The sequence below is a fragment of the Rana temporaria genome, chromosome 6 (genome assembly GCF_905171775.1).
Source record: "Rana temporaria chromosome 6, aRanTem1.1, whole genome shotgun sequence".
Taxonomy (NCBI): domain Eukaryota; kingdom Metazoa; phylum Chordata; class Amphibia; order Anura; family Ranidae; genus Rana; species Rana temporaria.
The window spans coordinates 105381341-105408612 of record NC_053494.1 but is presented as its reverse complement, the minus strand read 5'-3'; the positions used below and the strand labels follow the sequence as shown (position 1 = coordinate 105408612).

General features: G+C 43.3%; 1 protein-coding gene across 2 annotated transcripts in view; it reads left to right on the top strand.

The window, feature by feature from the left end:
* The window catches only part of FBXL18 (F-box and leucine rich repeat protein 18), a 202073-nt gene extending 177145 nt beyond the window's left edge, over positions 1-24928 (top strand). For both annotated transcript variants that reach the window (XM_040357110.1, XM_040357111.1), the window contains exon 5: positions 24587-24928. In XM_040357110.1, coding sequence (XP_040213044.1) covers positions 24587-24743 — 157 coding nt within the window. In that variant the 3' untranslated portion in view covers positions 24744-24928. The remainder of the gene's footprint in view (positions 1-24586) is intronic.
* Positions 24929-27272: the final 2344 nt, after the last annotated feature.

Sequence of the window (27272 nt, the reverse complement as noted above, 5' to 3'; positions counted from 1 at the left end):
GCCACCCCGTTCGGATCGGCACACCACGCGATCCGCGGAGCGCTCCGGAGCCTCGGCCGTAGGAAAGTCCCCGGCTTCGGCCTAGCTCCGGAGCGGCGGCCATCTTACTCCACCCCCGTGTGCTTGCCAGAGCCCAATGCATAGCGTGACACGCCTCCCCGCACAGCGCGACACGCCTCCCCGCACAGCGCGCTCACTGCAGCCATGTGGAGAGTGGAGACGGCATGAACAGTGAGCTTCTGCAGGTAGGAGATCCGTTGCAATAGTAGTAAGCATTGTAAATGTTCAATCTGAAGCAGACAAATAGCAAGACAGAGGGAGATAAGGGGCCAGAGGTATTTGTGGAGAGGCCCCCTAACAGCTGCATCTGTAATGGGAGGACATGGGGACAAGTGGACATCTTTCATTACACCCAAAAGAGTATTAGATTCAGTTATTTTCATCACAAAATTGAGCTTATACCCTTAAATACAGTATTTGTAAATCCGACGGACTGTTTAAATGTTAAATTTAATGTGAAAATGTGTTCTGTCACATTAGCAATAAACAGTCCGTCGGATTTCCAAACACTGTATTTAAGGGTATAAGCTCCGTTTTGTGTTGAGAATAACTGTGAAATCTAAAACTCTGGTGGGTGTAACAAGATTTGTCTTTTTTTTTTTTTTTTTGCTGATCCGAAAATGATCCGATCCGTGACTCCTGATCCGAGGATCGATCCGATCCGTGAGTTTTTTGATCCGTTGCACCCCTAGTGCTGACTATTATTTAATTATAATTACCTTTCATCGGCCGATTTCGTTGCTTTCCCACCTAAATATATCTCTATGCATAGGAAACAGAATACATGAATAATCAACAGAGCATAGTTGCTTCGTACACTGTTCACTTTTATTATCGCAGACAGGGTGTTAAATATGGATAAAAGATAGGCGTTACTGACCATCTTCTGCCAATAAGGGGTACATATCCAAACGACACATTTCCTTTTAACATACTTTCAACCAATCCTAGTCATTAACTCTTTATCCTCATAACTCATTATGTCACATTATATTAGATCACCCTGATAGATATAACTCTAGACTATGCCATGACAACTAAAGTCCCCTATGTCTGGTTTCGATTTAAACACAAGTTCACTTCTTCAACAACAAATTTATATATTTACTCGATCAGCAAAATGCTAACTTAAAAGGAACAGTTGAGCCTTAGATTGTAAAACACAATATGAACCTAAGGGGGTCTTTTTACATACCCCTTTCAACCCTCTCTTTTGTCACGAACCTGACAATCACAAACCCTGTTGCCCCCAGTATGCCCCCGACATTCAGCTGGACTACTTTGCCATAAATGTATCACTATTTTAACCACTTAAGGACCGCCTAACGCCGATATACGTCGGCAGAATGGCACGGCTGGGCACAGGCACGTCGCCTTTAAGAGCCGAGCCGTGGGTGCTGCCGGCGCGCACTCGCGACCCGGTCCGAAGCTCCATGACCGCACCCGTGGACCCGATCGCCGCCGGTGTCCCACGATCGGTCACAGGAGCTGAAGAACGGGGAAAGGTGTGTGTAAACACACCTTCCCCGTTCTTCTGTGTGGCAGTGACACTGATCGTCTGTTCCCTGATACGATGATACGACGATCTGTGACATCACACGTCCAGCCACGCCCCCTAGAGTAAGAATCACTCCCTTAGGGCACACCTAACCCCTTAGCGCCCCCTAGTGGTTAACCCCTTCACTGCCATTGTCATTTTCACAGTAATCAGTGCATTTTTATAGCACTTTTCGCTGTGAAAATGACAATGGTCCCAAAAATGTGTCAAAAGTGTCCTATGTGTCCGCCATAATGTCGCAGTCATGAAAAAAATCGCTGATCGCTGCCATTAGTAGTAAAAAAAAAATTATTAATAAAAATGCCATAAAACTATCCCCTATTTTGTAAACGCTATACATTTTGCGCAAACCAATCAAACGCTTATTACGATTTTTTTATTAAATTTTTTACCAAAAATATGTAGAAGAATGCATATCGGCCTAAACTGAGGGAAAAAATTTTTTTTATATCTTTTTTGGGGATATTTGTTATAGCAAAAAGTCAAAAATATTAAATTTTTTTCAAAATTGTCGCTCTATTTTTGTTTATAGCGCAAAAAATAAAAGCCGCAGAGGTGAACAAATACCACCAAAAGAAAAAGCTCTACAGACGGTCGTTTTTTGTGATGAAAAAAAACAAAGTTTTTGAAAACGTCATTTAAAATGACCGTGTGTGGGGAAAACGTCGTTTTATGTCTTCTGAAAAACGACAAAAAAAAATTCGAACATGCTCAAATTTTTTGTGTCGTTTTTCAAAAAGTCGTTTTTTGTGTCAATGAAAATGATAGCGTGTGGGCAAAACGACGTTTCAAAACAACGTTTTTAAACCCGCGCATGCTCAGAAGCAAGTTATGAAGCTAGCTTCAATGGAAAAGAGTGCTGAACGTAACCGCGCTTTGCTAGAGCATTTTGAAAAAAGATGGTGTGTAGGCAACGTCTTTTTTGAAAATGAAGTTTCAAAAACGTTGTTTTATTTCATGATTCAAAACGTCGTTTTTTTACATCACAAAAAACGATCGTCTGTACGCGGCATAATTGTGGGGAAAAAAGGGCTCCAATTTTGTTTGGGAGCCACGTCGCACGACCGCGCAATTGTCAGTTAAAGCGACTCAGTGCCGAATCGCAAAAAGGGGCCAGGTCCTTAACCTGCAAATTGGTCCGGGTCTTAAGTGGTTAAGCATTTAAAATAGAGAACAATAAACAGATCAGTATTAGTAGATATCAAAATCTCAGCCGCATAGCAATTGTCCATGAGATATAAAGAGGAAAGGGGTGTGACAGTCCATAAAAGAAAGTGGGAGAGACATGACAGCTTTTAGGTCAAATAAAAATAGTCCCAAAGAAGAACACACAAAGTCTCTTGCATGGCTTAAGAATGTCCATAAAATTCAAAAAATAAAAAAGGAAAACGTCCACATTATAATTTTTATTCTCCTAAATTTTTCCAAAAACGTTCCCCAAACTTTTGGTTCGATTCTGTGTTCATACATATTTACAGAAATTCTTCCCCAAACCCTGCCTTCTTGTAAGGACAGAACTCTGTATCCACAGACAGACTGGAACTGATGCATTGGGCTAGACATGGATCTTTGGGCTGGCATCTGGATCTCTCCCTTGTGGTGCTCACTGGAATTTGTAGACATGAGGTTTGCGTGATTTGGCTCCACCTCAAGGTGTCATTTCCAGGAATATTTTCCAGCAGGAGTCCGCCTTTACTTATCTCAGCACCTCCCATGGCATTAGAACAACAAAGAAGAATAACGAAAATTTCCATGTAAAAGATGTAGTAATTTCTTCAAGTAACTTGACAGCCGAATAGGGTAGGGTATGAATGCGCTTGAATGGGGGGGAATTTCTTCATGTGCATGGGGCTGGTTGGGGTGGATACTCCTCATCCAACATGAATAACCACAGAATCTACCTGATCAATTCAGGCCTTAACCATTGGAGGTATTAAAATAATAATCTTCATTAATTCAAACATAAGTCCATAAAGCATGCAGAAATAAAATGTTTCTCAGAAACAGTTTTCATTGTATAGATTCAATATTTTTAACTATATTTAACTAAACATTTTTCCCAAATCCAATATTACAGCAGGATTTCAACAAAACATAAACACCCTTAGTTCCTTCTATCCCCGGGACCCAAGTGGACCCGAGGGTCTCAGAACAGAATATCTTTACCCAAACACATATTCTGACTCGGGAGTCAGCCTCCCAACTTTGCAGATATATCTGACCATAGTTACATAGTAGGTAAGGTTGAAAAAAGACACAAATCCATCAAGTCCAACCTATGTGTGTGATGATATGTCAGTTTTATATTGTATATCTAATGATTCCCCCCGCTGAAACCACCGCCTGTGGAAGGGAATTCCATATCATTGCCGCTCTTGCAGTAAAGAACCTTCTACGCAGTTTAAGGTTAAACTCCTTTTTTCTTCCAATTTTAATGAGTGTCTCTTCTCCAGAGAGAATAAGTTCAGTGCTTGCAACCTTTCTTCATAACTACTATCCTACAGACCCTTTATTAGCTTTGTTGCCCTTCTCTGTACTCACTCCATTTCCAGCACATCCTTCCTGAGGACTGGTGCCCATAACTGGACAGCATACTCCAGATGAGGCCAGACCAAAATTTTGTAGAGCGAGAGTATTATTTTATTATCCCTAGAGTTAATCCCCTTTTCAATGCATACCAATATTCTGTTTTGCTTTGTTAGCAGCAGCTTGGAATTACATGCCATTGCTAAGCCTATCATCTACTAGGACCCCAAGGTCCTTTCCATCCTAGATTCCCCCAGTGGTTCACCCCCTAGTGAGTAGATTGCATTCATGTTTTTGCCACCCTAATGCATTATTTTAAATTTTTCTACTTTAAACCTCATTTGCCATGTAGTTGCCCAATTTGTTCAGATCTTCTTGCAAGGTTTCCACATCCTGGGGAGAAGTTATTGCACTGCTTTGCTTAGCATCATCCACAAATGCAGAGATTGAGCAGTTTATCCCATCCTCCAGGTCTTTTATGAGTAAATTAAGTAGGATTGGTCCCAGGACAGAACCCTGGGGGCCCTCGCTTCCCACCCCAGACCATTCCAAGTATTCCCCATTTATCACCACCCTCTGAACTCCCCCTTGTAGCCAGTTCTCAATCCATGTACTTACCCTATGGTCCATGCCAACGGATGTTACTTTGTACAGTAAACGTTTATGGGGAGCTGTGTCAAATGCTTTTGCAAAATCCAGATACACCACGTCTATTGGCCTTCTTTTATCTAGATAGCAGCTCCCCTACTCATAGAAGGTTAATATATTGGTTTGGCAAGAACGATTCTTCATGAATCCAGGCTGATTTCTGCCAATGATACCATTTTCATTACTAAAATCTTGTATATAGTTCCTTATCATACCCTCCAAGAGCTTGCATACTATTGATGTTAGGCTAACTGGTCTGTAATTCCAGGGATGTATTTTTTTTGCCCTTTTTTAAATAATTGGTGCGGCCCGTCATTGGCTTTTCTCCAATCAGTTGGTACCATTCCAGTCAGTAAACTTTCAGTAAAAATTAGGAACAATGGTCTGGTAATCACTTGACTGAGTTCCTTAAGGACTCTCGAGTGCAAGCCACCTGGTCCCGGTGACTTATTAATGTTAAGTTTTTCAAGTCTAATTCTAATTCTGTCCTCTGTTAGCCATGAAGGGTACTCATTCTTTATGGGGCCAATATGGTCTGTCCTCCCTTTTTTACTGTTTATATACTTAAATAATTTTTTGGGACTTATTTTTTGTTCTCCTCCGCTATGTGTCTTTTGTGTTCTATCTTAGCAGCACTAATTGCACACTTGCTTATATTATTGCATTCTTTGTAAAGTCTGAATGCTGATGATGATCCCTCAGCCTTGTATTTTTTGAAGGCCTTCTCCTTTGCTTTTATATGCATTTTTACATTGGAGTTAAGCCATTCAGGACTTTTGTTCGCACTTTTAAATGCATTTCCCAAAGGGATGCATTGGCTAATGCCTTTATTTAATATGCTTTTAATGGGGTTGTAAAAGTAAAAAGAAAAAATTCCTAAAGAACTTTCTTTACCTTAGTGCAGTCCTTTACTTACCTCATCCTTCGATTTTTGCTTTTAAATGTCCTTATTTCTTCTGAGAAATCCTCACTTCCTGTTCTGCCTGTAACTCCACACAGTAATGCGAGGCTTTCTCCCTGGTGTGGAGTGTCATGCTCGCCCCCTCCCTTGAGCGGGGAGGGGGCGAGCAGGAGAGTCAGGACGCTCTACGTTGCAGATAGCGAAAGGAGCTGTGTGTTAGTGGGCGTCCTGACTCTCTGTAGTCCAAGGGAGGGGGCGAGCACAATACTCCACACCAAGGAGAAAGTCTTGCATTACTGTGTGGAGTTACAGACAGAAGAACAGGAAGTGAGGATTTCTCAGAAGAAATAAGGACATTTAAAGGCGCGGCTTTTGTACACTGGATGGCTGCCGTCTGAGCATTATACAGGGACACAGGCATTACACGCTGCCTCTCTCTCCCAGGTATCGGATCAGGCAATCTCCTTATTCATGTAGTTTAGTTTAACAATCTGTACTGTAACCGTCCTGAATCAGTCCATGTTCTCTCACACGCTAAGTTTTTTTGATTTATTACATTACAGTAGAGCACAACTGCTTGTATAAAGTATGCTAACAAGTGCACTTCATTCATCACAGATGTCGCATTTCCCTTGATAGTAGGGGTGCAACGGATCGTCACCGATCCGTGATCCGAACGGGCCACCCCGTTCGGATCGGCACACCCCGCGATCCGCGGAGCGCTCCGGAGCCTAGGCCTAGGAAAGTCCCCGGCTTTGGCCTAGCTCCGGAGCGGCGGCCAGTCTACTTGCCAGAGCCCAGCGTGACACGCCTCCCCGCCTCCCCGGGGAGGCGTGTCACGCTGTGCACTGGGCTCTAGCAAGCTGAATGGGAATGTTGGCAGTGGAGCACTGGTGTGAGAGGAGGGGGGGGGAAAGGGGAAAAAAGAGCACAATAGCAATTCACAGGGGTGGATTAAAGAGGAAGCAGGTGAGGCTGTTTGGGACTTAAAGTACAATCTTGATGTTTTTACAGCAAAAAAAAAAAAATATATATATATATATATATTTTTTTTTTTTTTTTTTTTGCTGTAAAAACATCAAGATTGTACTTTAAGTCCCAAACAGCCTCACCTGCTTCCTCTTTAATCCACCCCTGTGAATTGCTATTGTGCTCTTTTTTCAGATCAGCAAAAAAAATAAAAAAAAAAGGTTCCTTTTTTTCATTGGTCCAAAAAAAAAAATATATATTATTATATATATATATACACACACACACATTTTTTTTTTTTTTTTTTGGACCAATGAAAAAACGGACCCTTTTTTTTTTTTTGCTGATCCGAAAATGATCCGATCCGTGACTCCTGATCTGAGGATCGATCCGATCCGTGAGTTTTTTGATCCGTTGCACCCCTACTTGATAGTGTGCAGATGGGGCATTAGATGAGGGCAGCTAAGTATAATGTTTTCAAACCTCTTTGTATTCTAAAAACTCCAACCAGTAAAACATTTGTCATGCTAGGTGTTGGACCACAATATTACTTCCTTTTTCTCTGTCCTGCTATTAGGGCTGCAGACTGGCTGGTATCTTTTATCAAAGGACTTCTAAACTGAGACAACAGGTTTCAATGCGTCACTGTCACATGACATTAAAAAAAGTATCGGTAATCAGTATCGGCGAGTACTTGAAAAAAAAGCATCGGTACTTGTACTCGGTCTTAAAGTGGTATCTGGACAACCCTACTAGCAAGGTTTGTCGTTTAGGGAAGTTGGCTCTTTTGAAATTCAGGGTCTTTATGTTCCCCTTGTGTTTCCTATTTGTGTGATTTATACTGAAGACAATTGACCTGTGATCGCTATTTCCTAAATTGTCACGTATTTCCACATTCGTGATGAAGTCTGTATTGTTAGTAGGTCAGTAGGTCTAGTAACGCCTTGTTCCTAGTTCGTGCGTCTACCATCTGACCCATGAAATTGTCCTGCAAGACATTTAGGAACTGGCGAGCCTTAGACGGCCTATAGCATTATCCTAGTATTATTTTTCCCTTAGCTTCATCCCTTTGGAGCTCTACCCATAAGGATTACACCTCCTCCCTAGCTCCCTTATTGATGTCATCTCTCACACTCACTTGTACATTATTCTTGATATATAGGTATACCCCTCCCCCTTTTTTACCCTCTCTATCCCTGCAATTCAATCCCTGGAATATCCTTGAATTGTTGCCAGCCAATCAAGAAATCTCTGAAATTCCCACAAAATCTAAATCCTCCTCGTTCAACAGTATCTTTAGTTCACCCAGCTTGTCCGCCAGGCTCCCGGAATTGGTGAACATAGAATGTAGTTTAGACAGGTCGCATACTGTCCTTTTATTGGGTGTTCCAAGATTGAAAATAGGACTTGTTACTATACTTACCTCAGGTTTATGTGCTTTAGTCAACCTACCACTAATACCCTCTGGAATACGTTCATTGGTGACTATCACTACCTCTGGACCACCCCCCCCCCCCCACGTGGCCTCCAACTTTTCGGCCATCTTCACTCCCAGTAGATCTGCACCCTCCTCATTTTAGGTGCAGTCTATCCCTTATATAGAACTGGTGACCGACTGAGAAGTCAGGCCCAGTTCTCCAGGAACCCAAACCCCTCCTTACTACACTAGCTCCTCAGCTACTTGTTTACTTCCCTTCTTACTCTCTGCCTTTCTGGTGTGGTTTGAGGTACTGGCAGTATTCTTGAGAATACTACCTTTTTGGAGGTCCTTTTCCTCAATTTAGCTCCCAAAAAATCGTTCTTTAGGACACTCCATCTGCCTCTGACTTTGTCATTGGTGCTAACGCGCACCATGACAGCTGGGTCTTCTCCAGCCCCTTCCAGTAATCTGTCCACCAGATCTGTGATGTGCCAAACGCAAGCGCCCGGTAGACCGCATACAGTTTGATGCTTCAGGTCTTTGTCACAGATTGCCCTTTTTGTCCTTCTAAGAATTGAGTCCCCTACCACCAGAATCTGTCTTTCCTTTCCCTTCCCCCCCACCACTCTCACTGGCAGCTAGGAGCGTCCCTCAGCTCCAGCAGTGCTGGTCTCTGATCAGTTTCACCAGTGTCACTTAATGCCTCATGTCACTCGGCCTCCTTGGCACTTCCCCCCCAAAAGGTGTGTGTGTGTAATTTTTTTATTTTGTTACTTAACCACTTAAGGACCGCCTCCTGCACATTTTACGTCGGCAGAATGGCACGGCTGGGCACAGGAACGCACCTGTACGTCCCTTTTAAGTGCCCAGCCGTGGGTCGGGTGCGCGCCCGACCCGATCGCCGCCGGTGTCCCGCAATCGGTCACACCTTCCCCGTTCTTCACAGTGGCAATGTCACTGATCGTCTGTTCCCTGATATAGGGAAAGGCGATCAGTGACGTCACACGTCCAGCCCCGCCCACCTACAGTTAGAAACACATATGAGGTCACACATAACCCCTACAGCGCCCCCTAGTGGTTAACTCCTAAACTGCCATTGTCATTTTGACAGTAAACAATGCATTTTTATAGCATTTTTTGCTGTTAAAATGACAATGGTCCCAAAAATGTGTCAAAATTGTCCGATGTGTCCGCCATAATGTCGCAGTCATGAAAAAAATCGCTGATCGCCGCCATTAGTAGTAAAAAAAAAAAAATATTAATAAAAATGCCATAAAGCTTTCCCCTATTTTGTAAACGCTATAAATTTAGCGCAAACCAATCATTAAACGCTTAATTTTTATTTATTTTTTACCAAAAATATGTAGAAGAATACATATCGGCCTAAACTGAGAAAAATACATTTTTATATCTTTTTTGGGGGTATTTATTATAACAAAAAGTAAAAAAAATTGTCGCTCTATTGTTTATAGCGCAAAAAAAAACGCAGAGGTAATCAAATACCACCAAAAGAAAGCTCTATTTGTGGGAAAAAAGGGACGCCAATTTTGTTTGGGAGCCACGTCGCACGAACGCACAATTGTCAGTTAAAGCGACGCAGTGGCGAATCTCAAAAACTGGTCAGGTCCTTTACCTGCATAATGGTCTGGGTCTTGAGTGGTTAATACATTAAAATTACACAACCTTAAGTTACTTCCCTTTTTCTTTCTTAACCACAATTCATTTGGCATAGTGCCTGATGCCACACTTCCTCCTTCTTCTTCTTCTTTTTTTTTTTTTTTTTTTTTTTCTTAACCCAAAAGTAAAAATCAAACATTTATAAATCCCCAAGTATTGTTATAATCCAATATTATATCAATTGTATTAACTTAAACACGATTATAACAATTATTTTTTCTCTTATCGTTCATGGACGGACATAGCTCCTTAAATCTTGACAAGTGGGTTATGTTCCCTGTTTACAGGAGAGGACTAGGCAGAAACATGTTAGATAATTAAATACATGTTACAGTAACAGAGTTGAACAGCCCTGCCCAGGGGGTGGTCCCTCCAGACATAACCCTCCTCACTGCAGCATGCAGCCTCAGTTTTGTTCTGCCTAGCAAGGCTAAGGACGTATGACTCCCTTTGGGCCCAGCGCCCTGTGGAGAAGTTTTTTTTTATTTTACTTTTTCTTGAAGAATCTTCTTTCAACTGTCGGCTGAGAGACAGGCTGGATAATATAGATCCTTGTAGTCTACTCAGTCCGACCAGCAAGCGTGGACACACCTTTGCAAAGAGGCTGGGTCTGCCACGCCATACCCCATGACTCCTGGGGTGGACGGTGAGCTTTGCTCCGAGGTTCACATATGACTGGGCTGTGGTGTTGTCTCACTCACAGTGGACCGGGCCGACCGCTACCTCCATTGCGGTTGTAGTTCTGTCAGGAATGCGTCAGCGAGTCCTCGCTCGGACGGGTAAGTACAGTCCCTCCTGCTTCGGTGGGTTGGTACGGCTGGGCATTCCTGGGGTTCGGGGGTCCTCTTCTCCTCCCTTCCCTGCTCCTTTTCCCTTGCTGCATTGCTAACATTGCCGCTGTCAGGGGGAGGGGGCCTTCCTGAGGGGACTGTTATCTGGCCTGTGTTTTTTCTTTTTTGTATGGGGCTTTCCTGTGAGGGTTTTTTCACTTTTCCTGTTTAAAAGTGGCATTTTGACGCCATTTGGCACACAGGTCCCTGCAGATGCTGCACAGTTACCTCACGGTTCTTTTCCTCTCACACGCTGTGTGCTGAGAGCGAACGGCAGCGCTGGGCAGTCTCCTCCTGAGGTGAGTCCCCTGGTTACCCCTGGTCAGCGCAGCAAGTGTGTGAGAAGCTCTGAATAGGGCTCTAGGAGCTTTTGTTTATTTCTAAGGACAGGTGTGCATATTATAATACACACTATGTAAATATTATTAATATTTGGAGTCAGTATCTGGGTCCTTCCCCACATGCTGGTGGTGGCAGCAGGTGTTAGCACCTGGGATTCCCACAGAGGTTTTATTGTTAGTCCTGGACACATTTGTGCCAGGGTGGGGGTGGACTGTGGACGGGCGGTAAAAGAGTGCCCCCTTCCCCCGTTATCCCCTGGAGAATGCTCGGTTATGGAGCCATGGACCAGGTACCTGGGTAGTAAAAAAAAAAAAAGGAGGATAAGGCATTTATGGGTGCGCTTTTGACTGCTGTAAGGGACTCTCTTAACCCCCGGACCATATTGCTAGCACTTTTTGCGATTCGGGACTGCGCCGCTTTAACTGACAATTGCGCGGTCGTGCGACGTGGCTCCCAAACAAAATTGGCGTCCTTTTTTTCCCACAAATAGAGCTTTCTTTTGGTGGTATTTTATCACGGTTTTTATTTTTTGCGCTATAAACAAAAATAGAGCGACAATTTTGAAAAAAAATAATATTTTTTACTTTTTGCTGTAATAAATATCCCCCAAAAATATATAAAAAAACATTTTTTTTCCCTCAGTTTAGGCCGATACGTATTCTTCTACCTATTTTTCGTAAAAAAAAATCGCAATAAGCGTTTATTGATTGGTTTGCGCAAAAGTTATAGAGTTTACAAAATAGGGGGTATTTTTATGGCATTTTTATTAATATATTTTTTTTACTAGTAATGGCGGCGATCAGCGATTTTTTTTCGGTACTGCGACATTATGGCGGACACTTCGGACACTTTTGACACATTTTTGGGACCATTGGCATTTTTATAGCGATCAGTGCTATAAAAATGCATTGGATTACTATAAAAATGCCACTGGCAGTGAAGGGGTTAACACTAGGGGGCGGGGAAGGGGTTAAGTATGTCCCTGTGTGTTCTTACTGTGGGGGGGGAGTGGCCTCACTAGGGGAAACACTGATCCTCTGTTCATACATTGTATGAACAGAAGATCAGCATTTCCCCTGCTGACAGGACCGAGAGCTGTGTGTTTACACACACAGCTCCCGGTCCCCGCTCTGTAACGAGCAATCGCGGGTGCCCGGCGGCGATCGAGCCCGTCGGGGGCGGGCGCGCGCGCGCCTCCGGGGGCGTGCACGCGCCCCTAGTGGCCGCTCGAGGAGCGGACGTATAGCTACGGGCTCTCGCCCAGAAGAGCCGACCTGCCGCCGTATAATGACGGTGGCTGGTCGGCTAGTAGTTAAGCTGGATAGTGCAGCTGGGTTTCCGCCGAGGGCGTGGTCTTTTTTGGATCACACAAATCATTTTTTTTCCTTCTGTGCCCTTCTTTGATAATTTCTGAGATGCGGAATGAGAAAAGCCGATGAGGGCTTTTGTAGTCCCTCACCGCCGGGCGGTTAAGTGCCCCTTTGAGGAGAAAAAATAAGAGCAACTGCGCGAATATATTAAATAGTAGAGAAAAAACAATACTACTAAATGATGCTCATATGTGATCAAGTGAAGCTGCACCTTACTGCATACATAAAAACAGTGGTAACATAAAAGAAAAAAACAAGATGCGCTACACATTAGTGAAATGAAAATATCCAAAAGCTAATAATGTTAATAATTGTCCATGGATAGTGTAAAAATGTAAATAAAGGAACAAAGTGTTCATAGTCCTTGAAAGAACAAAGCAGATCCTTTCACCAGTGAATGAGAAAAAAAGAATCCATAATCGATGATCATAAATTAAACTGACAATCCGATAGAAAAGATCCTCCACCAAACGAGTAATGAATCTGCTTACCAGATTCCCAGTGGTCTCTTAATTAAAAGAAGACCCCAGGTAGCATGTAGATTGATACTGTAGAGGATTAAGGTCTGTATGGGCAAATCCTGATGTCAGCCACGGTTACATTCCCGTAGTAGGAGACTCGGTTACTGTACCACATGGAAGACACATAGAAGGCCACAATAGTGTAAAACCGTGTAAGTTTACCTTTTGCAGAAAAATCTGTACGGTGAACTTACACAGGACCCCCCCAGTCCAATCTCCCATTCTGAGCCCTGGTATGTCCGTTTCAGGAGTCCGGGGGCTTAGAAAGACCCTCAGCTGAATGTCCAAAACTTACCTCGTCAGGAGGGACGTTTCTGAACATTCTTATTGGTCAGCGCCGTCACATGGGTGGCGCCGACCAATCGGAATCTACATAGCCCGTCCTGTCAGCTGGGAAGAAGATGCGTGGATGCTGAGGGAATTTCTAAGCTCCGACTTCTGACGCGGATATACCGAGGCTCAGAATGGGAGATTGCCACGATCCAGGTCAGCGGGGGCGGAGGGGTGGGGGGGGGGAGCGTGACTGTATAAAGAAAATGTAGTCCAACAACCAGGTAACTTAATTTTACAGAGTAAGGTCCTGCTTAAAAAAAAAAAAAATATATCCCATCCATAATTTAACCTATTAGTTTAAAAATTACCTTTTAAAGTGGAGTTCCAACCACAATTAGCATTTTTTAAATGTATGTCCTTTCATCCTGCGTTTTTATAATATAAATCCGGTCACTTACTATTTTACAATCCACTGCAGATCCACAAAGATATTCAAAAAAGATCGTTTATAAAACTATGTCTACACCGTTGTCATTTTGCTTGTGGGCATTGTGAAGCATACAAGCACTTACTTCCTGGAAGTCTTGGATGGGAAGTGATAATTGGACAGCGCACTGCATCCTGGGAAATGATGACACACATTTCCCAGGAGCATTAGAGGGAGATGATGTCAGAATCCTAGGTGGTTTCAAAGGCAGATTTTGTGGGACCGCATAGCAACAGGCATTTCCAGATGAGTAAAAAAAAATATATTTTTTTTCTTTTTTAGGTGTAAGCTACAGTTTAAAGCAAAATTGTTTTTTTGATGGAACCTCCACTTTAAGTTGAAGTGTGGGAAGATCTAAAAAATAAACATATATACATACTGGCTGCAGAATTGGTCTGATGCTGTAGGCTGTCCCCCGCCAGCTCTAAGCCCACGAACTGAGCAGTTCTTAGTTTCCCTCTGATCAGAGAGTAGTAACTGGAGAGGGCACGGGAGCATCTCGCTCAGGCTGTCAGCGATGTGCAGAGAGGCTGAGCCAGCTGCGTGTAAGGCATCTGGGTGGATCACAAAATTGTCGGGATACATCGAGAGTCTGCAGCAGCTCTGTGACGACAGCCGACAGTGACCTTTAGCATGGCGTCGGCTGATTCTGTGTCACAGGAGAGCAAAAGCAAAGTGCATTCCTGTGATCTAAGAGAAGTATGACCAAAAGGGCTTTGGCCAAACTTCCTTTCCTTTTTTTTTTTTTTTTTTTTTTATTACAGACAAACGAAACACTGAGGCAACTGAAAAAACCAGCCACCCATAAGTTTTTACATGTTTGCATTTCTATAAATTGCTTTGATTCAGAGAGATAATAAATAGGATACTGTGCATATAGCCCTGCTACATTAGTATCTATCAAAATCTTAAAGATGTTTTTAAATGTCAGATGAAAAATAAAAGCGCACAGTCGAATTGAAGTTAAGACATCATGCCAAACAGTCCATACATAGACCCTTATGATAAATGTCCATACATAGACTTCATATACAGTATCTCACAAAAGTGAGTACACCTCTTAAGATTTTGTAAATATTTTATATCTTTTTATGTGACAACACTGAAGAAATTACTCTTTGCTACAATATAAAGTAGTGAGTGTACAGCTTGTAAATGTGAGTGTAAATTTGCTGTCCCCTCAAAATAATTCAACACACAGACATTAATGTCTAAACTGCTGGCAACAGAAGTGAGTACACTCATATGTGAATATGTCCAAATTGGGCCCAATTAGCCATTTTCTCTCCCTGGTTTCATATGACTCGTTGGTGTTACAAGGTCTCAGGTGTGAATGGGGAGCAGGTGTGTTAAATTTGGTATTATTACTCTCTCATACTGGTCACTGGAAGTTCAACATGGCACCTCATGGCAAAGAACTCTGAGGATCAGAAAAAAAGAATTGTTGCTCTAAATAAAGATGGCATATGCTATAAGAAGATTGCCAAGACCCTGAAACTGAGCTGCAGCACGGTGGCCAAGACCATACAGCAGTTTAACAGGACAGGTTCCATTCAAAACAGGCCTCGCCATGGTTGACCAAAGAAGTTAAGTGCACATGCTCATCGTCATATCCAGAGGTTGTCTTGGGAAATAGATATGAGTGCTGCCAGCATTGCTGCAGAGGTTGAAGGGGTCAACCTGTCAAAGCTCAGACCATATTCCGCACGCTGCATCAAATTGGTCTGCATGGCTGTCGTCCCAGAAGGAAGCCTCTTCTAAAGATGATGCACAAGAAAGCCTGCAAACAGTTTGCTGGAGACAAGCAGACTAAGGATATGGATTACTGGAACCATGTCCTGTGGTCTGACAAGACCAAGATAAGCGTATTTGGTTCAGATGGTGTCAAGTGTGTGTGGCGACAACCAGGTGAGAAATACAGACAAGTGTGTCTTGCCTACAGTCAAGCATGGTGGTGGGAGTGTCATGGTCTGGGTCTGCAGGAGTGCTGCCAGCACTGGGGAGCTACAGTTCATTGAGGGAATCATGAATGCCAACATGTACTGTGACATACTGAAACGGAGCATGATCCCCCTCCCTTCAGAGACTGGGCCGCAGGGCAGTATTCCAATTTAACAACCCCAAACCCCTCCAAGACGACCACTAATTTGCTAAAGAAGCTGAGGGTAAAGGTGATGGACTAGCCAAGCATGTCTCCAGACCTAAACCCTATTGAGCATCTGTGGCGCATCCTCAAACGAAAGGTCCACCAGCTCCATGATGTCGTCATGAAGGAGTGGAAGAGGACTACAGTGGCAACCTGTGAAGCTCTGGTGAACTCCATGCCCAAGAGGATTAGGGCAGTGCTGGGAAAAAAATAGTGGCCACACAAAATTACACTTTGGGCTCAATTTGGACATTTTCACTTAGGGGTGTACTCACTTTTGTTGCCTGCGGTTTAGACATTAATGGCTGTGTTGAGTTATTTTGAGGGGACAGACAATTTACACAGTTATACAAGCTCTACACTCACTACTTTACATTGTAGCAAAGTGTAATTTCTTCACATGAAAAGATATAATAAAATATTTACAAAAATGCGAGGGGTGTACTCACTTTTGTAAGATACTGTAGGTGTCCATACACAAACCAAGATTTTGTGAACAATTCCCCTTGCCAGTGTTTAGTTAAATAAATAACTTGCGTGCCTGCTTGATGACATGTGTCCTGGCTCTTTTTAACCCATTTCGACTCGCACTACATCAGGAGGCACAATGTCACATGTGACAAAATGTATTGGGTGGAGCCAGGATACACGTCACCACGCATGCAATGCAGACTGACTGGAGGCCATCTTGGATTCTGGCAGACAGGTATTGTATCGTGTATGGAGGTTTTATGCATGTGTCAGTTGTTTTAATTGTAAGTGCATCTGTTTTATTTAAACTAAAAGTTCTAAATTGTTTTACACTCTGAGGAGGGCCGTTCATTTTTACATGTTGTATTGATGAGCTGAACCTGGGTGGTGAAGTCTGATTTGTAATGTCCTGTTCACACCTGAGCATTTTTCAGCTTGTGAAACGCTCAGCTCTAAAGCTCCAAAACACCCAACAAGCAAAATCCCATTGATTTTCAATGGCCCCTGTTCACATATGAGCGTTTTGTTACCTTAAAGCGGATCTCCACTCTAAAGTGGAGTCCCGCTGATCGGAACCCTCCCCCCCTCCGGTGTCACATTTGACACCTTTCAGGGGGGAGGGGGGTGCAGATACCTGTCTACAGACAGGTATCTGCACCCACTTCCGGCCCTACGATACGGGCAAAGGACGGGTTTTTTCCTTCCTTCCCGTCCGTCCCCCCGTTGTATGCTGGGAACACTCGGCTCCCAGCACACAGCGGGAGCCAATCGGCGGGCGCAGCGCGACTCGCGCATGCGCCGTAGGGAACCGGGCAGTGAAGCCGGAGCGCTTCACTTCCTGGTTCCCTCACCGAGGATGGAGGGGGGAGCAGCAGGGTGACGAGCGATCGGCTCGTCATCTGCTGCGATCACCGCTGGACTCCAGGACAGGTAAGTGTCCTTATATTAAAAGTCAGCAGCTGCAGTATTTGTAGCTGCTGGCTTTTAATATATTTTTCCCGTGGCACATCCGCTTTAAGCTCAAAAAGTACATGAGCTTCTTTTTTTTTTTTTTGCAGATTAAAAGCATCTTTGGCCCCATAGTCTTCAATAGAAAGCCTGACTTGAGCAGAAAAACGCTTGTAAAATGCTCAAATAGCAGTTCTCCACCTCCTAATTTCCTCTCCTCCCCCTTGTGCTTTCCAATGGCTAAAAAAAATGCCTGAAGCTGTAAAACACTTGTAATACACTTCTAAAACTCTTAACAACTTTCCGCTCGCTGTATGCAGAATGACGGCCGGAAAGTGGTCCAGTTACTGTGTGGTCCTGACTGGGCAGGAGAATAACAAGCTAGCATGCGCCCTCGGTGGCACGCATCGCAGGGATCGATGGTGTGAGTTGTCAGTCTGAAACACTACATCTCCGATCTTGGTAAAGAGCCTCCGATGAAGGCTCTTTACCATGTGATCAGCTGTGTCCAATCACAACTGATCACAGTGTAAATAGGAAGAGCCGTTTATACACGTTTCCTCCGCCTCACTGACAGAGGGAAGCTGATCAGCTACTCTCCTGACAGGGGGGGTCTGCGCTGATTGATTCTCAGTGCAGCCCCCCCCTAAGGATGCCCACCCAGGACCACCAGGGATGCCAATTGGTGCCCAAAAGGGATTGCACTCAGTGCCTATCAATGATGCCTGTCAGTGCTGCCTAACAGTGCCATTTCTCAATGCTGTCCATCAATGCCACCTATCGGTGCTGCCTATGGGTGCCCATCAGTGCCACCTATCGGTGCCCAACAGTGCTGCATATCTGTGCCACCTATCAGTGTCTGTCAGTGCTGTTTATCAGTGCTGCATATAGGTTCCTCATCATCCGTTCCACCTAATCAGTGCCAATCAGTACTGCCTCATCAGTGCCTGTCAGTGAAGCCCCATCAGTGAAGGAGAAAGCATACTTATTTACAAAGTTTTGTAACGGAAGCAAAGAAACTTATATTTTTTTCGAAATTTTCTGTATTTTTTTTATTTGTAGCCAAAAAATAAAAACCCCAGTGGTGCTCAAATACCACCAAAAGAAAGCTCTACTCGTGGGGGAAAAAATTATAAAAATGTTGTTTGGGTACAGCGTCGCATGACTGCACACTTGTCATTCAAAATGCAACAGCGCTGAAAGCTGAAAATTGGTCTTGGCAGGAAGGGGGGGGGGGGGAAGTGCCCTGTATTGAAGTGGTTAAAAAGCGGCAAAAAAAGCTTAAACATCAGTAAATCGATATACACTCAGGTGTGAATGGAGCCTTTAGGCCCTATGTACACTGCTGCTGCTAAATGGACATTCAGAGGCAGTTGGACACTTTTTTTTTTTTTCCAACTGCCCCGAACTCCTTCAATGTTATCTTAAGTGTACATGTACAGAGGTTCGTTAACTGTCGTTTTTAGGCAGTTGCGTTTTTATAGGCCTGTTTTAAGGAAAAAAAATGAGTTCAGACGCTGAAGCTACCCACGTTTCAGACGCCGAGCGCTTCTAAAGGTGGTAACCTGCGTTTAGCAGCATTTCATTTATACCCGTTTTTTGCCCATTTAAAAAATATATATATATTTAAATGCTTCTAAATGCAAAACGGATGTTTTTAACGTGGGTTACTATCTGTCAACTTAAATCGTCCAGGAGAGGTTGTAAAAACGTCCCGTGTACATGAAGCCTTAGCGTTTAGTGCCTCAAGTGCCCTGTGATTGTGAGGAGAAACTGGAGGAGTCCTGTGTTGCCGTTTGGTCCCAGGATTAGCTCACTTGTTGTGCTTTTTTGACCACTCTTTATCTGAGGGTCATAACTATTCGGCAAGCCTCTTGGATCACAGTGTGGGTTGTGCGGCATTCTGTGAACAAGGTATTTATTTCACCAAACACTAGCAAGTAGGATAGTTCACAAGATTGTATCAAATATTTTAGATGTGATTATTAATCCGTGTTCACGATTATACATGTATTTCTTAATTTTTTTTTCTCTCACTAGATTATATTTTGATATTATTTCAAAGCACTACATTTTAGAGCTTGAATAATCTCAGATGCCCTACAGTCCTAGTTATGTACTGCACACTTTCCACATGTGATATAACAATTTAATTAGTATTGTCATTGATATACACCGATCAGCCATACATTATGACCACCCACCTAATATTGAGTAGGTCCCCCTTTTGCCGCCAAAAGTGTCCTGATCGAGGCATGGACTCCAATGGACCTTTTAACCTCTTGACCACTGGGCACTTAAACCCCCTTCCTAACCAGACCAATTTTCAGCTTTCGGTGCTCTCACAATTTGAATGACAATAACTCAGTCATACAACATTGTACCCGTCTGAAATTGTTGTCCTTTTTTTCACACAAATAGAGCTTTCTTTTGGTGGTATTTGATCACCTCTGCGGTTTTTATTTTTTGCACTATAAAAGAAAAAAGACCGAAAATTCTGTAAAAATTGCAGAGTGTGGGGGGTATTGCATAGTATGGGGGGTATTGCATAGTATGGGGGGTATTGCATAGTATGGGGGGTATTGCATAGTATGGGGGGGTATTGCAGAGTGTGGGGGGGTATTGCAGAGTGTGGGGGGGTATTGCAGAGTGTGGGGGGGTATTGCAGAGTGTGGGGGGGTATTGCAGAGTGTGGGGGGGTATTGCAGAGTGTGGGGGGGTATTGCAGAGTGTGGGGGGGTATTGCAGAGTGTGGGGGGTATTGCACATAGTAGGGGTGATATTGCAGAGTTTTGCGCAGGGAAGGATGGCTGGATCTGTGACTGCATGTGTCACAGATCCAGCCCGCAGCAGCTGCTGCTGACACCCCGCGCTCCCCCCCCCCCCCCCCCCCGTCCTCTCACACTGTACCGATCGGTACAGAGAGGAGAGGGAGGAACCGGCGTCATTACATGACGCCGGTTTGTTTACAAGTGATCGCTCCGTCATTTGACGGAGCGATCACGTGGTAAACCGCCGCTATCAGCGGCGATTTACCGCGATCTGTGAAGCGCCGGGTCTTCTAGACTCGGCGCTCACAGATGATTCCGGGAGCGCGCCGCAGGGGGCGCGCGAGTGAAGCATTTTGGGAGGACGTCCCAGGGACGTCGTCCCGGAATAACTCCACCGCGCTGTAGCAGTAAAATCGCTATGGCGCGGTGGGGAAAAGGTTAAAGTATGTTGTGGTATCTGGCACTAAGCCGTTAGTCGCAGAGCCTTTAAACATTCTCTGGGTTATGTAGGAGAGCGACACACCCAGCCATCCACATGACCAATGAATATATCATACAAATGTACGAATCAAAAATTACAAATGTACAACAACTAAATGTTAGATATCAAATATCTATATATATAAAACTCAACGTGTGTGTGTGTGTATGTATGTATGTATGTATGTATGTTCCAGCATCACGTCCAAACGGCTAAAGATATTAACATGAAACTTGGCACACATGTTACTTATATGTCAGCAACAAACATAGGATAGGTGGTTTAACCCTTACCCACCCCCATTTGCCATGGTCGGGGTTTTTCTTTAAAGTCCCATTCAACTCTATGGGAAATGCATGTTACTTCCAAACGGCTGTACATATTTCGATAACACTTGGTCACATGTTACTTATATGTCCACTTAAACTATAGGATAGTTAATTTATCCCTTAACTACCCCCATTTGTGAGGGTCGGGGATTTTGTTTAAAGTCCCATGCAAATCAATGGGAAATGCATGTTCCCACATAACTTCTGTACGCCTGGAGATATTTCAATAATACCTGGTACACATATTACTTATATGCCAAATAAAAATATATGACAGTTAAATTAACCCTTACCTACACCCTTATATAAAAGATGGGTATATTTATATTACTATGATTTTCCTCCCCAAAAGGTTAAGCTAGGAAGACCGGGCAACGCCGGGTATTCAGCTAGTATTAAATATAAAATAAAGTCCATATGTGATGAGATTCCACCAAGTGAATGAGTGAAAGGTATCAAAACATGAATTTGTGACTTCTTCCGGGTGTAGTAATAACCCGCCACCGGTAGAAATGTAAGCTTATGGACTTAGGGGGACATATGCCTCCAAAAGTCAAAACAAGCTTGCATGAAATATAGTTGCCAACAGTAGATGGAAGGATCGTGATATTATAAACATCATAACCTCTGATGAACGATGATTCAAATACAGCAAGGCATATGATGGAAATTGAATCCCAGAGCTTGTTTCTGAAATGATGTCAATAATGTAGGACTTTTTTCTACGGTGGGTGTGTGTGTGTGTGTGTGTGTGTGTGTGTGTGTGTGTGTGTGTGTGTTTTTTACAACTATTTACACTTCCTTTGTGAAATTGTGAAATGGTAGGGGTACAATGTACCCCATTACCAATTCACATCCACAACCACCAGGCAAGGGTTGTGGGGATGAGGCCCTTGTCCCCATCAACATGGGGACATCCTCCCCATGTCGAGGGCATGTGGCCTGGTACGGTGTGGCCGGCCAGGTTAACGTGCTTGGATAAGGGGTCTGGTGTGGATTTTTGGGGGGACTCCACGCCATTTTTTAAAAAAAATTGGGGTGGAGACCTGAAGGGTCTGGAATGGATATTTGGGGGAACCCCGCATCATTTTTTTTTTAAATTGGCGGCGAGGTTCCTCTTAATATCAATACCAGACCTGAAGGGCCTGGTAATTGAATTTGGGGGGACCCCCACGCATTTTTTTTTATTTTTTATGAATGAATCGTCTCTGAATTGCCGGGAGCCGACAATTCATTAAAGCCGCAAGTCCGGTTTTAAATGACTTTATTTCTTTCAGAAATTACACTTTGTGCAGGGACAGTTCGAAGTACGGGAAACATGCGCTATTTTACATGCTAACTTTACACCCCCCCTAGGTACGAAATTTAAAGGAATATTTCACTCTAAGCATTATTAAATTCACTGCTCCCGAAAAAACAGCCGTTTTTAAAACTTTTTTTTGCATTGATACATATCCCCTGGGGCAGGACCCAGGTCCCCAAACACTTTTTAGGACAATAACTTGCATATTAGCCTTTAAAATTAGTACTATTAGTAGTATTAGATTTCTCCCATAGACTTTAACAGGGTGTTCCGCGGCTTTTCAAATTTGCCGCGAACACCTCAAATTGTTCGTTGTTCGCCAAACAGGCAATGTTCGAGTCGAACATGTGTTCGACTCGAAGCTCATCCCTAGTCCTGAGGGGACAGTATCGGCTAAGTTGTGCTTTCCTCCTGCAACTACTCTTTCTTGTCTGCTTCACAGAGTAGAGACCGAGGGGCTTCTGAGAATTCTAATTGCCCCAGATTGACCCAGAATTCGAATTGCCCCAGGCATCCCTGGTACGCCACCTTAGTACGACTGGTGGCGGATGTTCCTTGGCGACTGCCAATGCGAGAGGACCTTCTATCGCAAGGTCATACATTTCATCCTGCTTATGATCACTGGTCTTCATAACATGGCTGTTGACAGTCGGACACTAAGGGACCGAGGCCTGTCTGTTTCGGTGATTCCACCATGCTGAGGGCACGGAAGTCATCTTTTCAGAAGGTTTACCATCGAACATGGAGGGCCTACATCTCTGTGTGGAGAGGGAGTGGCGTCCACGTACATATTCGGTTTCCAGGATCCTGCTGTTTTTACAGCGTGGAGCGGCTCAAAGACTTGCTTTTAGCTCCATTAAGGGGCAGATATCAGCCTTGGCTATTTTCTTTCAGCGGCCCTTGGTGGCTCATTCACTGGTGAGTACGTTTATCCAAGGGGTTCGACATTTGGCCCCTTCGGTTCAATCACTGCTGCCTTCGTGGGATTGAATCTGGTACCCTTGGTGTTTCAGAAACCACCACTTGAAGACATCGGAGAGATTCCCCTGTTGACACTTTCTCACAAGGTAGCTTTTCGGGTGGCTGTTACCTCTACCAGAAAGGTCTTCTGAGTTGGCGGCCTTGTCTTGCAAGTCCCCCTACTTACTACTCCACAAGTATAAGGCAGTGCTGCGCCCACAGCCTTTGTTTCTTCCTTATGTATTTTCGACTTTTTATCCAAATGAGGACATTGTGCTTTCATCCTTGGGTCCTCGGCAGTCGCATCCCAAGAGGTTGCTTGCTTTCCTTGGGCTTGGTGCGAGCTCTGTGGGTGTATCGGTCTGCTACGGCTCTGCTTCAGAGGTCTGACCCCCTATTTGTGTCGGTGGTTGGCCCACAGAAGGACCTGGCGGTCTCGTCGGCCGCTGTTGTTCGGTGGATCAGACAGATCGTGATTCAGGCTTATGCCCTAACAGGGTGGGCACCTTCACTTTCTGTCACGGCGCATTCAATCAGGGCAATAGTCGTCTCTTGGGCTTTCCGACATCAAGCGCCTGTCTCCCAGGTGTGTAAAGCGGCAACCTGGTCGTCCGTTCACATCTTTAAAATTTTACAAGGTTGATGTGAGTGCATCTTCGGATGCTTGCTTTGGCCACAAGGTTTTGTAGGCGGCTGTTTAAGGTTGCAACTCCTCCTCCGTTGAGGAGCTCTGGTTATTTTTTGGGTGAAGTTTGTTTGGTTGCTGTTCCCACCCCTCGTTTTTTTTTTACACTGCTTGGGGACATCCCTACTGTCAAGATTATGTTGCTGTGTTCGTCCATGAACGAAAGAGAAAATAGGATTTTTGTACTCACCCTAAAATCCTTTTCTCAGAAGTTCATGGACGGACACAGCACCCACCCCTCCTTTTTTATGTTTGTACTGCTTTTTGACGAACTGAGCTGCTGCATGCAGGGAAAGGGGTTGTACTCAGAGGGACCACCCACCTGGGCGGTTCTGTACAGTTTTGATGATGTTTTAACATGACATGTTTCTGCCTAGTCCTCTCCTGATAGAAGCCTAATACCCTACTGTCAAGATTATGCTGCTGTGTCCGTCCATGAACTTCAGAAAAAAGGATTTTACGGTGAGTACAAAAATCCTATTTTTTCAAAAGAGCATTGTGAAAACACCTCTAATCATTTTATTCTTTTAAATAGGCTTTGGAACCTCCTGATATTGCAGGGAAAATGGTCTCTGAACCTTTTCTAAAAACTCGGCCGTAGGGAAACCACATATTGCAGAGCGTTTTCTAGTACAGGAAACTAGGTTGCGGTTTCCAGTGCGTAGGGGTTCTAGTAGGATTACTGGTACCCCCATGCATCTCCTAAGCAGCAGCAGGTTTATTTCTACGCATGTAGGAAGGTGTGCCATTACAATCCTTATCGCACCAGCTCAAATGTGAACCTAGCATTATATAAAGTATGTGTGTGTTTGTTTTTTTTCTTTACATCGATAATAAGCGGTTCCCCATGTTATCCTTGCATACTTTAATCAATTTATTTTTTATAATGCTCTTTTGTTTTTATTTCTAGCTTCTCTGAGGAACGGCCAGCTCTGAACGCTGTAATTTTCCCACTTTTGCATGAGAACCTGGCAGATGTAATACGAGATGTACCCATGATACATTTGGATGAAATAACATTATTTAAAAGCAGAGTGGCAGAGGAGCCACCGGATTTGTGGCACTAATATTGTGGATCGTGTAAGACTGGACATATAGGGAGCAACATATACAAATGTTGGTAAATTCCTAAATCTTTGCGGATTATATCACTGAAGGACCTTAAGAATTACTAATGTTCTTTGTGGGAGGGACTTCATCTTTTTTATGTTAATAATTTCTTCTAAAATAAAAAATGTAATGCTTTAAAATGTGTGTGGCTGTCTAGAGAAAACGTAATTCATGTATATATTTAGTGTTTTTGTCTATATGCTATTTTAAGCATGTATTCTAAAAGTATAATGTCTGTGGAGCTTTTTTGTTATTCAAAACGTTCAGTATTATGACTTGGAAAACACTTTACTCAAATGCATCACTAGGCTTGTTGAATCTTTACAGAAGGAAAGTCTAGCTAAATGTCATCTTTCTTAATTGAAGAAACTCAAGATCTCCATAAAAAAATTTATTGACGCAGAAACTAAAAAAATCTCTATACAGGATAGATCAAAAGTATTATGTGGATGGCACGAAACCAAGAAAATGATTGGCCTCAGCACTGTGTCATCCACAGACTAGAACATATATTTCTCATTTTAAAATTTGCGAAGAAGAAACCCACTATTCTGCTGCAGACATATTATTAATGCCTTCACAACATTAACCTTGTAAAATACTACACTGCAACCTGCAGTGGGCAGACATTGCAAAATATATACTGGAATCTGGGCTTGCAAAGATGGCCTTTGGTGTGCGTCTATGGAGACTGATTTACAGTGCTTGGCATCAATGACCCCATCCCAACAGATTTGTCAGAAAACCTTTACCTTTCATATTCAATATTTTCTACCGGACACTATACTACAAAACACTCCCACAAATATGGGCCATTGATTGCAACCAAGATATGTTAATTTACACACACAAAAATTCCTAACAAATTCATTCAAGACCATGATGCAAAAATGAATACACCCCAATGAATGTCCTCAGAGCAAAGCTCAATTTTAGACAAGAATTCAACTACAGGTGAATCTAATTAGTCATTAAAAAAAGTGTCCAGACAGTTGATTATAAAAGGGTGTAACTTAAAGGATCACTAAAGGAATTTTTTTTTTTTAGCTAAATAGCTTCCTTTACCTTACTGCAGTCCTGGTTTCATGTCCTCATTGTTCGTTTTTGCTTTGAAGTAGCTGTAATTCTGCTGTGATCTCCACACTTCCTGCTTGTCTGGCTCCTTATGAAAAATCTCATGGCAGCTTTTCACTGTGGTCCAAGCTGTGTGTCTAAAACTCCTCAGAACCAATCAGATTAATTTAAAAAAAAAACTGCCCTGGATTTGTTTGTTTTTGTTCTGTGGGTCTCTTTACTTCACAGAAACATGAAACCAGTTTAAAAACGAAAGTGAAACTGTAGGTACATTATATGATTGAATTTAATCTATTTTAATCATTTTAAAAGGAATCGGTTAACTTTTATGTCTCTATACCCTGTAAACAGTCATTTTAGCAAAAAAAATTTTTCCTTTAGTGACCCTTTAACAACGAAAATCCCTTCCTATTTCATGCTGTCAGCAATGTAACCACATGGAAGACAAATGTCACAAGGCCTAAGAAAAAAATGATTTCTTTGCACAAGAAAGGTGAAGGCTACAAAAAGATGTGCAAATCTTAACTTATCAGTCAGAAAACGGTAGCCAAAGTGATACAAAATGTATACAAAGATGGAACTGCAACCATCTCACAGAGACGTCCTGGCTGTCGATGGAAGGTAACGCCTCGACAGAAGCGTCTTCTGATGAGAATGGTTATAGGAAATTGCCATGCAAGTTCACTGCAGTTAGCTAAAGTATAAAGCCAAACTGGGGTTACTGTTTTCTGTAAGATAATAAGGCGTACACTGCAGAGTTATGGCATACATGGGTGTCGTCCACAAAAGAAGCCTCTGCTAAAGCCCATGCACAAAAAAAGTCCACCTAGAATTTTCCAGGGCCCATGCTGAAAAAAATGACTGCTGGGAATCTGTACTCTTTAGTGATGGTTTTGGTTGTCATGCACTTTTTCAACATGACAATGATCCAAAACACACATCTAATTCCGCGTACACACGACCATTTTTAATGGTCTAGAAAAAACAGTGGGCCAGATCCATAATTGGATAGGCGCAGCGTATCAGAGATACGCTACGCCACCGTATCTTACCTGGCTTTAAGTCAAATCCAGGAAGATTTTGCGCCGTAAGTTACGACGGCGTAGTGTATTTCTGGCGGCGGAATTCAAATCGGCGGGTAGGGGGCGTGATTCATTTAAATGAAGCGCGTCCCCGCGCCGATTGAACTGCGCATGCTCCGTTTCAAAATTTCCCGCCGTGCTTTGCGCGAAATGACGTCGCAACGACGTCATTTTTTGAACTTAGACGTAACTTACGTCCATCCCTATTCACGGACGACTTGCGCAAAAAAAAAATTCAAATTTCGACGCGGGAACGACGGCCATACTTTAACATGGCAAGTCTATCTATACGCCGCAAAATAGCAGCTTTAACTATACGCCGGAAAAAGC